Source organism: Rousettus aegyptiacus, unplaced genomic scaffold (genome assembly GCF_014176215.1).
Source record: "Rousettus aegyptiacus isolate mRouAeg1 unplaced genomic scaffold, mRouAeg1.p scaffold_m13_p_5, whole genome shotgun sequence".
In the NCBI taxonomy this organism is placed as follows: domain Eukaryota; kingdom Metazoa; phylum Chordata; class Mammalia; order Chiroptera; family Pteropodidae; genus Rousettus; species Rousettus aegyptiacus.
The window spans coordinates 80641681-80655920 of NW_023416308.1; the positions used below are offsets into that span (position 1 = coordinate 80641681).

Here is a 14240-nt window from a genome sequence, read left to right on the forward strand (position 1 = left end):
CCCAGAACGGTGTGCAATTTAAAACTTATGAATTATTGATATTTGGAATTTTCCATTTAATATTTTCTGAGTGCAGTGGACCACAGGTAAGTGAAAGCATGGAAAGCAAAACCAAAGATTAGAGAGAACTACTGTACACATCTGGAAAAAATTAGATGTAACAGCAACTCACACTGTTGGTAGATTTGAACTTGGAAAAAAAATCATATGCTGAGTTGAATTCTAGATTTAGGGTTTTAGTGATCATTTTTTTTATGGTCATTTTTTAATGTTATGACCTTCAGAAGAATGCTCCTGGGCACTAGAGACCCTCTCCAGAGACAGAGGTGCCTGGGAATTTTAATCCTCCCTCTTCTCTACCCCATGGTTCACTATAGCTAATGGATGACTGATTTTTGGAGTATAAAAACCTATTTTCTATGACCTGAAGCAGGACAAACTCTGAGCTTTGCTTATGTTCTGTAGTTCCTTACTGGCTCAGGTGGTATCTGGGATTTCCCCAGAAATTACATTTTTCACATAGTTTCTTCTTCATTCCTACTCTACTTTCCCCACTTGTTTAATGGTTTCTTTCTAATAACTCACTTTCACTTGAATCCTGGGCTCCTTATCTAATTCTGGGAGAATGTGGCCTATGATAAAAGATTTTGGTCCCAAGGCCTGATCAGTTACCGAAGGTCTGGGGTAGACGTTCCTAACAGGTGAAAGGGGATTCAAAACAAGGATGTGAAGGAAAAAGCTTTCAGCTTTACCTTTCTGGGAAATTATCACTTTCATACCTCTTTTATAGATCTCCTCCAGACTTTCAGAACACTTATCCTCTACCAGGAATTGGTCTTGTTCTGGAATCAATCCACCTCTCTTCAGCACTGTTTTTGGCCACATGCAATCCATCATCAAGACATACCAACCCTCACTCTAACAATTATTTAGAATCACTGTCTACTGATACCACTCTCTTCCAAGTCACCATTTCTCAAGGATTACCCATACATTTATTCATCTTTCATATACTGCTGAAAAATTGGAGAATGATTTTTTTTAACAATATGAAAGATTTTATTTGGTAAAGCAAACCAGACTAGATGGACTAAAGTGATAACCTACAACACTGAAGTAAATGTCCTTAGGCCTTGGCCAGAAGCCCTCATAATTGTTTTTAAGAAAGTGTTGAAAGTGTGTCTGTACCTGAGGCTCTATCCCAGAGAGAGGCACCTCTTGCTTTGTGGAGCTTTTGACTCCTGGAAAGTGGCAGTGACTCCATGACCATCTAGGGGCTGATTCACTGGTTCAGAATATCACAGCCATCTGCATTGTCTCAGCACCATATACCCTTGTTTCAAGTAAAGTTATTATCACTTTCATCCTGTGCATGTTAAACATCTACTGTGGCAACATCCAGCCTCACTGAGCTGCATGCCTGGGTAGTCTATGTTGTCTCTCCAGGTACAAATTATTGTTTCTGCTAATGCTTTGGCTTAATATTTGTGTGTATTTTGAGTGGTCTCAACCCTATTTCCCCATAGAATTTTTAGTGCAGAGTTTTGCACAACACACAGTTCTTAGGAATGCTTGTGTCATTTTAAAACAGAAACACTGTGCAGTTCTCATTTTCAAAGTTTTATAGGTACTTTGGAAGACAAACATGTAAAAATAAAGCATAATAAATAAGTTATCTACTGATAAAGTTGGAATAGATGTGTATAGGAGAGAATAATTTATACTGCTTGAGAGATCACAGGGGGACCTTGAAAGATGAGATGGAATTGGCTAAAATAAAGGAAAATAAACCTTTCAGTTGGAGAAAATAGGATACCAAGACATCACCAACTGCTAATCATCTAAATTATTAACTCAGAAGTCTGAATGAAACACATCCCTTTTCTCTTATTTACTCTTCTATTTCTACTATATTCTTTGAAATTTAATTCATTACCATTAAAATTTAATTCAGTTTTTTAACTATTATATAAGCAAAATTCCAAATGTGTGATGACAAATGTTATTGACAGGGATGTGGAGAAATAAGCTGGTGCAAGTGCAAAATGATACAATCATTGTGGAGGGAAATATGACCATATATATCAACATTAAATGTGTGTTTACCTTTTTTCAAGAAATCCAATTTCTAGATTTTCATCTGTGAAAATTTTCTAGATTTTCATCTATATTGGCCAAAATATAAAAAGGCATATTCACAAAGCTATTCTTTTAGTATGATTTGTAATCATTAAAGGCTCAAGTAAACTATAGTAATCTATAAAATAAAGTACTGTGAAGTTATAAAAGGAATGAGAATACTTTTTGTGGTTAAAGAAGAGTTATATTGGAATCAGCTTTGATGAAAGTAGCATCATGAGTGAAATTTATTATATCACTTCAACAAGCATAAAAATTGAATGTGGCATAGAGAGAGAGATCTCACGGAAGCTAAAGTCATTCTTTCTAGGAAAAATAGAGAGACAAAGCAAATGATTGTTGGGCTTATAAAGATATATATATGAGGTTTATTGATTCACTTTCCTATATCTATACTACATACCAGTGAGCTTTAAAGAACTAACACTGCCTAAAAGGCATGAGAACTGAAATAGAGGATAGTTATGCTTTGGGAGGGAACATAGGGTTCTATCTGATTAACAGATTTTCTCAAAGGAAGAGAAAGTGACAAGAGGATTTTGTAATGGTTTTTCCCTGTTTTACTATGTGTGTATTTAAGTTAATATTACAATCAGTTTCATACTCTTTACAATGTGGACATGGGAATGTAAATATCTGGACTTACTTTGATAGGTCTAAACTACCTCTACACTGTTTTCTATCTACTGAGTTCCACTAGTCATTTCAGCAGTTAGGTTTCATCCCAATGGAAATATGAAGCAAGGCAGAGAAGAATCTCAAATATAAATCAGATTGTTCTTTAGTCAATAAACTTTAGTCTTATCTCTTATTGTCTATAGTTTCTAAGGCCTATGGCCTTGCGGAAGGTCCGGCTGAGGGCATTCTTCACCTCATTATTTCTCAGGCTGTAGATGATGGGGTTTAACATGGGAGTCACAACAGTGTAGGACAACGATAGCAGCTTCTTGTTCTCAGGAGAGTAGTTGGACTTAGGCCGGAAGTAGGTGAGGCTTAAAGATATATAGAAAAGGGAGACAACAAGGAGGTGAGAGGAGCAGGTGGAGAAGGCTTTTTGCTTCCCTTTAGCTGATGGAATCCTGAGGATGGCAGCAGCGATGTGAGAATAGGAACACAGGATCAGCAAGCAGGGTATCATGACGACCAGAATGGTTCCGACAATTGCATAGATCTCAAACAGTGTTGTGTCTGCACAGACCAGCCTCAGCACAGGTGGGCTGTCACAGAAGAAATGGTTCACCTTGTTGGTGTCACAGAATGGAAAGCTGAAGAGCCACGTGGTTTGCACAGTAGCTACGGGAAAGCCTGGAAACCAGGAGGCAACAGCCAGTTTGGCACATGTCTTTTGGTTCATGATGACAGAGTAGTGCAAGGGACTACAGATGGCCACATAGCGGTCATATGCCATGGTGGCCAGAAGGAAGCATTCAGCAACCCCCAAAAAGAATAAGAAATACATCTGTGTGACACAGCCAGGGAAGGAGATGGTTGTGTCCCAGGTAAGCAGGGTCCCCAGCATTTTAGGCACAATGGCTAGGTTGAAGCCAATCTCCAAGAAGGACAAGTTCCTGAGGAAAAAGTACATGGGACTGTGTAGCATGGGGTCAGCCAAAGTAACCAGAATGATGAGGCTGTTTCCCATCAGGGTGACCAGGTAGATGATTAGAAATATCAGGAATAGTAACAACTGTATTTCAGTAGGTAAGGAAGAGAAGCTCACAAGGATAAACTCACTTACTCTTGTCCAGTTTCCTCCAGCCATAGATATAGGAATAAATCTCCAGCTGTGGTCATGGAGAGAAATTCTCAATTGGAAGAGTCAGATTCTAGATTTGTTATTCAGATTCCTTCTTAGTGTCAGAGAAAGAGGCAGGGTCAGGATCTCAGGTGGAAGAGAAAGGGCCTTGTGGTGTCTAAGAATAAAGACACAGAGAAGTATGGCCAGGGCTTATGCTCTGAGATGGGCCTGGGTGAGCTTTTGGAGGAGTTGATATTTCCCTATATGCACATTAACATATACTAAAAGGTCATGCCAATGCAGAACCATGTGTCTCTGAAGGGATCACCGAAGGACCCACATTGGGAGACAGTGATATTCCTGAAAACACCTAAATGTTTGAAAAGCAATCCTGATGTTCATGATTTCATTAAAGAGCACATATGTGTGAATTTAGCAAACCTTAGAAATATATCTATAATCATAATACAGAATAATGTATCTAGTGACTTTTCTACTCTTCATAAATATTTCTTGCCTGGCAGGACTAGCATTAAGGACAGTTCACATGTGCATGTATTTTGTCCTCTTACATGCACATTTAATATGTAAAGAAACTGAACCCAGAGAAGGTAAAGAACAGCGGTTAAAGTGGCAGATCTGGAATCCGAACCACATCTGTTGGATTCCAAAATCCCCTGAGTTCAACTGAACTATGCTTCATTAGACTGGTCTGCCTTGACCTGAGGACTAACTCATTAATGCTTAAGAGAACTAGAATTGGGATTTCTGAAAAATCACAATGAAGATAGAGGGAAGAAGAACCGAGAGAATCGACATCATTAACATCAGCTCATCCAGGAGGTAGAAACAACCTAAGTGTCCACTGACATATGAATAGCTAAAAAAGTTGTGATATATGTACGAATGGAATATTATTCAGCCACAGAAAACAAAGAAATCCTGCCATTTGCAACAACATGGATGGATCTTGAGGGCATTATGCTACGTGACAGAAATCAGACAGAAAAAGAGTAATACTGCCTAATCAATAAAACAAACAAAACAGGAAAAAAAATAACGAAGCAAACTTATAGAAAAAGAGATTCGATTTATGGTTACTAGAGATGGAGGGTGGGGGTAGCATTGAAGGATAGTGGTCAAAAGTATAAATTACTAGTTTCCAATAAGTACCAGAGATGTAATATAGAACATTGTAACTATAGTTAACAATGCTCTATGAGATACAGGAAAGTTAACAGTAGATCCTAAGAGTTCTTATCCCAAAGAGAAAATTTTTTTTCTTTTTATTGTATTGATGCGAGATTAAAGATGTTAACAAACTATATTGTGGTAATCATTACACAATATATGTGACTCAAACCATTATATCGTATGCCTTAAACTTATAGTGATGTATATGTCAATTATTTCTCAAATAATTGGGGGATAAAGAATAAATCTTAAGAGTTCTCATGACAAACTTTTAAAAATTTTTCTTTCTATTGTATCTGTATGAGATGATGAATGCTAACTAAACTTACTGAGATAATCATTTTGCAATATATGTAAGTCAAACCCCTATCCTGTATACCTTAAACTTATATAGTGATATATGACAATTGTATCTTAATGAAACTGGAAAAAAATGTTTGGGAGTTCTTAACTGGTTCCCCATTTTGTGATATTTGTTTCTAATTTGCAAATGATAATCAAGAAGCTCTTTTTTTCTTGTTATCTTGGTAATCTAGAATATTAAATTCTAATGGAGAAATTATGGGATGAAGTTGGAAAATAATACTGGCCAAGAGGCTGGAATAAATAAATAAAAGAATTGGATATGGCTAGGGAACTATTGTAAGAAAAATACTAGCTTAATAACAAAAACAAAAACATTATTAGGAGTAGTAAAAACCAGAATTGACACAAAGTGAAAGAAAAACAAGGATGTGGTCATTGTTTTGGGTATGTTATTACAATAGACTTCTGTAGGAAGGAATTTGAACTTTATTCTATAAAGAGAGACACCTGAATATTTGAAGCTAAGGAGTGACCATGTCATATATGCCATATAGAAAGATCACTCTGATATTGTTGTGAGCATGGATGGAATAGGATGGGAACAGGGAGGGATCAAAGCTGAATATCTGGGATCAAGAAGACCGGATGGTATGCTTACCCTTCGGTATTTTTTTCACTTACAATCCATTTTCAAGCAGTAGAGAGGCTAATATTAGTCAGGTCATGGTGAATGATTTGAATTTCGAGGTTACATGTAAAACTCCAAAAAATCTATGCAGGAAAATAAAATCATTCTTACCAAACGATAGTGATCAGACTGATTTAAGATTTCTTTAAAGCACGAAAAATTGAATAAAGCCATGCCTACAATTTTGAGCTCAACTTCAAAAAAAAAAATACAAATTTTTTTTAAAAAAGGATCAATGATGCACCAAACAGAGATTCTCAATTAGAAAGTCTCCACTATCTTAACAAGTCAAATTTGTCTTTCAGAATAAGCAAACAGAAAAAGTCTTGGAAGATATATACAATAGTTTAGATTAATGGGATGAATATAAGACATCGGAACAGTTGCTCCCCTTCTCAAAAAAAGAGGCTAGAAGGAACTAAAAAGACAGTGAATTGTTTTCAATATAAACTCTCAGCAAAGCCCTATATTATGTTGAATATTAAATAAGTTGTCATGAAAATGACAGTCTTTGGTCAGAAAAGGCCACCTGAGGTAGAGGCGAGGGGTCATCATTACTGTAGTAAAAGTTGTGGAACACATTGCTAGAAACTTAAGAAAACTGAATTAGTGGATTAGAATACAAATTGAGAAATTATCCTCAAATTACTGAGAAAAATTATGAAAAGATAAAAATAATGAGGAGAGGGTGAAGTAAAATATAGGAAATAAAATCAAATAAATGGCAATTCCAGAATGACATAACAAAAGGGAGGGAAGAAAGACAATTTAAAGAAGTACCAAGGAAAGAATAAACATCTCTGAGCTAAAGGAAGACATGACTTTTGAATTGAAAGAATCCCTAACTACAAAATAAATTTTTAAAAATAATTTACACAAACATTTAACTTTATATTAATGAAATATTGTTTTTTTTCATTTTGAAGATAGGGAAGAATTCTATTTGGTAACCAGCCTAGAAAATGATGAAAGCAAAACAAAACATTTTAAAAACTCTAGAGGAAAGGAAAAAATAAATCAGAGAACTTCTGTTTCGAGGAAGATGGGGTAGATGTACTTTTCTTTATTCTTTCCACTAAGTATAACCAAAAACTCTAGACATTATATATATATAAAAAATGTAAGGTTCTGAAAGATGGAGGGAAGAAGGTAGACCAGCTACGTACCTTAGAACCCAAGATTGTGATGATTAGTTTGCTGGCTTTTCTTTTTGCCTCATATATCCCAGACTTGGAGCAACATTGAAATGCTAAGAGGCACAGAAATAAAAAATCTCGAAGAAAAAGCCTACTCTAATCAGCCGAAAGACCCAGAAAGAGCCAGTCTTGCAAGACTTTTAGACAATAACTCATCTACCTCCAGCTAAACACTAAATAAAAAACTGTGGCCTGACCCCAAGTCACAGCAGCAAAGTCTGAGTGGGAAACAGACTTCTACTGTCAGCAGCTGTAATAGGTTCTCTAATTCATCTGCTGGGGTGGTATTAGAGAAGACCTAGTAGGGAGCCAGGACTTTCCTCCCTGCAAAGTAATGATGAAGCCCACCACCTGGCAGCAATGAGATGGTGCTCCCACCTCCTTTCCATGCATGGGCAATGTTAAAGAAAGCCAGCTAAAACAGAAGGCTCAAAGAAGATTCAGAGTTTCATAATACTTTGTATTCAAAATGTCCTGGTAAAATAGTAACCAAAAATATGGGTAGATACTATTGACTTTTCTTCCCCTTTTGTTTTCTAAGTTATGATTAGTAGTTGAGACAAATTTATAATACTGTCTAATATGGTTTTAAAGGTATGTAGAAGAAATATTTAAGAGAATTATAAACAGGAGAGGCAAAGGAATATAAAGGAAGGTAAGTTTTCTATAATGTACTTAAACTGGTAAAATGACTTCATCAGTAGACTGAGATAAGTTATGTATATATAATGTAATACCTATAGTAGTCACTAAAACAATTATACACAGAGATATATTCAAAAACACTACAGATAAATCAAAATGGAATAATAAAAATGTTCAAGTAACTTGAAGAAAGGAAAGAAAAAAAAGCAGAGAAATGAAGGAGAAAACAGAAAAAAAAATAAAATGACAGACTTAAGCTCTACTCTAACATATCTATAATTACATTAAATGCGAATGTTCTAAATGCATAATTAAAGAAGAGAGATTGGCAAAATGGGTTAAAAAATAGGACCCAACTATATGTTGTTTACAAGAAACTCACAGCAAACATAATTACATAGGTAATTTTAAAGTAAAATTAGAAAAAATACATCATGCAAATATTAATTTTAAAAAATGTTAATAAAATTATTTATAATGTGTAATTGTGACAATAATATAGTTTTTTTCAGAATTTGAAAATGTAATGCATGTAAAAACCTCAATGGAATAACTTCACTTGTGAATATAGATGCAAAGAGTTGAAATAAAATTTATTTATTTATTTTTATTTTATTTTTTTAAGCAAGGTAACCCTTGGTTGACCTTACAGATTGCAAGGACCTTGTCAGCTTACATCCTTTATGTTTTATGCCTATAGCACCTGGTCTTCCTAGGTGGTCTCCCATCCAAGTTCTAACCAGGCCTGACCCTGCTTAGCTTCTGAGATCGGACGGGATCAGGCTTGTTTCGGGAAGTATGGCTGTAGACCAAAATAAAATTTAATTCTAGTATAATAAATCCAAAACTATATCTCATTAATGCATTATGCAAAAGTAGAATTTATTTCAAGAATGCAGATATGGTACACAGTTAATATGGTTCACTCTACTAATGATTCAATTTTTAAACTGTTAATCTCAGTAGATCCTGAAAACGTATTTTATGCAATTTAATATTTATTTCTGATTTTTAAAAATGTCAAAGTTTTAGTCAATCAGAAATAGAAGACTACTTTCTTAATACAACCTGAATATCTACGTTAAATAATAGCCAACACTATACCTACATGTAAAAAATTAGAGCAGGGGTCTTAAATTTGAGGAGTTATACAGTCTTTTGAGAATCTCACAAAAATATGGAATCTCCAAAAAATATCCATAATTTGCATGTATTTTGGAGGAAGTCTCCTGAAGCCCATCTAGAAACTCCCACTTGAGATTCACAATAAGTTTTGGAGATTTTTGGCCATTGCATTAAGACTAGGAAAATAGAGTATAAACATTGGTAAGAAAAAGATAACATCATTTCAAGAAGATGAAAAGTTATTAATACTAAAAAGTTCATGAGTTGGCCAATTATAGAATAGATATATCAAATAACTAGTTTTCCAATATTCATAGGGAAAAAGTTTTGCTATATCAATAAAATACAAAATATTTTAGAATAAGCATGTTAAAAATAGACACATTCTTATAGAATGTAGTATATTTATATATTGTTAGAAAAATGTCTTTGACAAATTGACTACCATATTATTTTTATAAAAATAAAGATATTATAAAGATATCAATTACTAACAAATCAATAAGTAAATTTGATGTAACTTCAAAAACAAGAAGAGTAGAGCAAGAAATATATACACCATCAGATATTAAAACATTTTATATTATCTCATAATATTTTATTATATTCTCTAATAATATTAAAACATTTTATTATGTCTATTTGTACGTGCTTGGAAGAATTGAGGTTTAGGCAAATAATTGAAACAGAATGAAGCTCAGGAGCAGTACATTCATAAGAGGAATTTAGTAAACAGCTCTGGGGCAATTTGAGGGGAAATAAATGTTACTTTTTCACCTTAAACAATACAACCTAATATATACAATCTGGATAACAGTTTAAATGTAAATACAAAGCTCTAGTTGAATTTGAATAAAGTATAGGTTAATATTTATTTAGCTTTCTAAAGGTTTTTCTTAGCATATATTCTAAAGCATAATCCAAAAAAGAAAATATTCAATGATTTGAACACAGAACAATTAGTTTGAACATTAAAAGCCTGACATAGAAATTAAAAGACACATTCCAAATGGAGATAATATTTACAAGATAAATGTCAAGAAAGTGTTATAGATTACCCAAGAAAAAAATTAGATAATTAGATAATTCACATCATCGTAAATCAAATGCCAGAAAAAAGAGAAAAAAGTTAAAAGTCATCAGTAAATAAATATAATTTTTAAAAAGAGATTAATTTTCTCTAAAAAATTTAAAAATGATAGTATTTATTTTGGGTAAAAGTGAAAGAAAATAAACATTCAAACAGTGTAGTTCCAAATGATAAGTAGATTTCACAGAATGTATCAGAGAGAGACTCTTTGAACTAGCAATTCCGTATCTTCAATTCTAGATTATGTGCAGATTTTATTCATAACACAGTAATTAAAACAAAAAATAAAGGAAAATCTAAGTATATAAAAATAGTAGATTGGTAAAATAAATTGTGTTATATCTATGCTATGAAATGCTATGAAATAATTTAGAAGTATAAGAATATCAAATGACATGAGAAAATATTCAATAAGTTTTGTTATGGTGATAAAGTAGGTTATAAAATAGTGTGTTTAATGTAAGACATTTATTTAAAGAAATTTATATATGTATTATATTTATATGTAGAGAAAATCATGAGCTCTATTCCTTTGTTAATATCTTAGTGGTTCAATTCCAAGTGTTTTAAATTCCTTCTTTACAGTTTGTATTTTTTACATTATTCACAGTATTGTTTTTTTTTGAAGAACAAATTAATGGATATTATTAAGAGTAAAATACAACATAACACAATCAATAAACAAAAGAGAAAGGCAAATGACAGACTAGGGAAGATATCTGCAATAATGGCAACAAATAATAAAAAGTATTTATTTATCTGATATAGAATAAGCCAAAATTACTTTTATAGACATGATCTCCCCAAAAGAAAACTAGAAGACACAAAGACTTATTTTATCAAAAGGTGCCAATGGTCAGTAAGCATATGAAAATTATTCTATTTTGCTAGTAATAAAATAAAAAATTATCTACATAGAAATTAATTTCTTCATCAAATTTGAAATATTCAGTGCTAGTAAGGGACTGTGTACAAAGCAATATCTTACTTTATTTAAGACTGTGTAAATTAATATAATTTCTCTGAAAATCAATTTGGTACAATTGTCTGAGGATCTTTTAATGTTCATACATTTCGATACAAGAACTCTTTCTGATAAAAGGGATGGAGGCAATGATTTTATGTGTAACTTTGTTCAGTGCTAAGGGTTATAGTGATAATTTGAAAATAATCATTAATAGATTATTTTATGTTTTAATATCTGATGGTGTATAAATGAATAATTCAATGATAAAGAATACATTTAAGGAAATGCCATGCAATCATTTAAGTAATTTTTGAAGAACATTTAATGCTGTAGCTTAATAATCACCATATAATATTAGATGAAAAAATAAGAACCTAACACTGCATATATATGATAAATTACCACTTCTGTAAATATATATCTGTATAAAAAGGCTGAAAGGGTAAATGCAACATTCAAAATTGATCTATTTCAGATTGTGAAAAGGAGGCGATTTATTTTTCTTATTTTCCTGGATTTCCAAATTTTCTACTGTGAGCTCCATTTCTTACATAATAGCAATAAAAACATTCAAAGTGAAAATATCATCATAATGATGATGAAGCTGGCAATATTTACTGAGTATATAATAGAGTTATGCTTTGTGTTTTACACTCGTTCTCATTTTCTTCTCACGACAACTCTATGACTTAAATGTCAACACTATCCTCTCCATATTAGAGATAAATAAACAGAAACTTAAAGCAGATAATTTGGTAGTTAAGAAACTTTGTAATAATATGAAGAGTAAATAACAGAGCCTCCATGTAAAACCATAATCAGAAAGAATAAAAACAACACTAAGGTTTTTAACAAGGCATAAAAAAATGAACATAACCTACATCTTAAATGTCATCTTTGGTCTACTCCCTCCATATCTCCCTCCTCTGTCTCAGTGTTGAGCTTCTACTATTTATTGAATAACTCAATCCTTTTGTGTCTCTATGCCTTTGTATGTGATACTGTCTCTCCTACATCCACCCTCTCTTCCACCTGGCTGCCTTCTTCCTTCTGATCCTCAAAACTCAGCTCTGCCTCTCATGTAATACTTCCAGATAGGATCAATCATCTTCTCTATTTTCCTATATTCTTTAAAAACATTTAAATTAATCTGATATAATTATGTATTTACATTTCAGTCTGTAGATTCCTTCAGAGTATGAACTATTTCAATTATCGTTATAGAAGGAAACCTAGTGTCCATCTAGATAAGCTAAAAATATGTGTTTGGGATGACTGATTACATGAATAAACACATGAATTTGACAGAGTTCATTCTACCTAAAGTTTCCATTCATCATTAGAGTTCTTACTTTCCTCAATGACTGTTCTTCCTTCCATCAGAATTCTACTGTCATTAGAAGCTCAGTGTCAGTACAAAGGGTTGTACAAAGTGTTGGTTGGATGCTGGTGGAAAGATATCAGGAAGGAAGAGGGAAGAGAAATGAAAGAACCTGTTGAGATTTCCCATAGAACTTCTAGAAACTACTGGGGAAGAAGAGATCTCACCCTGGTTCAATGGGCAAAGACATCACAGAACCTGTGGCCCAAGGCTGGCTCACAGGCTCCTTACCATTTCCTCCAGAATTTCTGCAAGAACAGCCCTTTGCTATTCATTTGACTGACTTTCCCAGGCCTTCTGCTTTCATAGAATTGTCCTAAAGAAACAGTGTACTCTGATGTGCTCTTCCTCATAAGTCTTCCACAGAGGCAAGTCTTCCCTCAGTTAATTGGAGGAAAGTCAAAAGGTAGAGAAAATATATATCCCATTGAGGCTGGAGGGCCTGGAAGTGTCCTGACCCATAAAACTTCAGAGGACAGAATTGGAAAATAACCTTGGTAATCTCAATCTTTTTGTGATCTCGGAGCTTACTTATGACATAGAAAAGGGAAACTGAGACCCAAAAAAGAGAGAAAAACTGTTGAGATTTTTCAATGTGGACAGAGGAATTGAATTAGGTGTCTCACTAAACCCTTGCCTAACCTTATCCAGTCAAGCAACTGGACCTGGAGAGGAACCTTTGGCTGATCTGGCTCTTGGTAAGGAGCCTTACCTGTACCCAGTAGAAGATTTGCTTTGTTCAGTTCTGCCTGACACCCATGTTTCATGCATGTCCTTGAGTATTCGAAGAGCTCTAGCTCTATTGTCAGAAAAACCAGAAGAGGAACCAAGGAAATCTTATTCTCTTTTCTGGTTGAATTTTTAATGGCTGGACCTGAAACCAGGTCACGATGCCTTCTCTCAGGTGTGAGTGAATACACCACTTGGGTTGGCCATGCTCCCCGTCCTGATTAGGAGAGTTATTTCCAGCTGTGCCTTTTTTTTTTGTCCGGGGACAAGTTGAAGGGCTCACCTTAGCTCCTTTTCTTTCTCTTTCCCATGGGGGCCTGACCTCTCTTGAATCTATTGTCCTTTGAGACCATAATGAATTTCAGATGCCAACAAGATGAAGTTCAAGAAAAGAGAATCAAATCAAGGCTCTGTAGAATAAAGCACTAAGTTTCAAGTCAGAGTCATGTAAATTTAATCCTGTCACTAGATCTCTCTGACTTGTGATGTTTAGCAATTTTAAAGTTTATTTAAAAAATCAAAGCAAGGAGCATTACATTCACATCACACAACATAGCTGCATCTATTTTATAAAAAGAAAATTTCATAAATTTATATATGTAAAATTCATTATTAGAATGTTTCTGTAAGGATATATAAGAAATCAATAATAGTTGCTTCTGATCAAAGAAATGGGTAATGGAGGTCAGTATTGAGAGGGAAATCTACTTTTCATTATTTATAATTTCATACTGATTGAATTTTTTTGCTTAGAACATTTTTAATTTTGAAATTATTTTTTATTTATAAAAAAGTCACAAAGATGGTAAGAATTCCTTTTTATATTCAATCCAGGTTCCCCTAATTTTAACATCTTCCATAAACTTGGTTCATTGGTCAAAACTAAAAGATTAACATTAGTACAACACTATTAACTAATCTACAGGCCTTATTTGAATTTGATCAGTTTCCCCCACATGTCTGTTTTCTGTACTGGGATTCAACCCAGGATACTATATTGTATTTAGTTTTTATATATCTTCTCTTTTCTCCAATTTGTGTT

General features: G+C 33.6%; 1 protein-coding gene and 1 pseudogene across 1 annotated transcript; both read right to left on the minus strand.

Moving 5' to 3' along the window:
- Positions 1 to 2888: 2888 nt before the first annotated feature.
- On the minus strand, positions 2889 to 3925 carry LOC118602919 (olfactory receptor 10A2). The gene has a single exon (XM_036221422.1). It carries the CDS (start codon positions 3899 to 3901, stop codon positions 2948 to 2950), a length of 954 nt encoding a protein of 317 aa, XP_036077315.1. The 5' UTR covers positions 3902 to 3925; the 3' UTR covers positions 2889 to 2947.
- Positions 3926 to 8597: 4672 nt separating this feature from the next.
- On the minus strand, positions 8598 to 8716 carry LOC118603376 (annotated as a pseudogene).
- Between the last annotated feature and the right edge of the window lie 5524 nt (positions 8717 to 14240).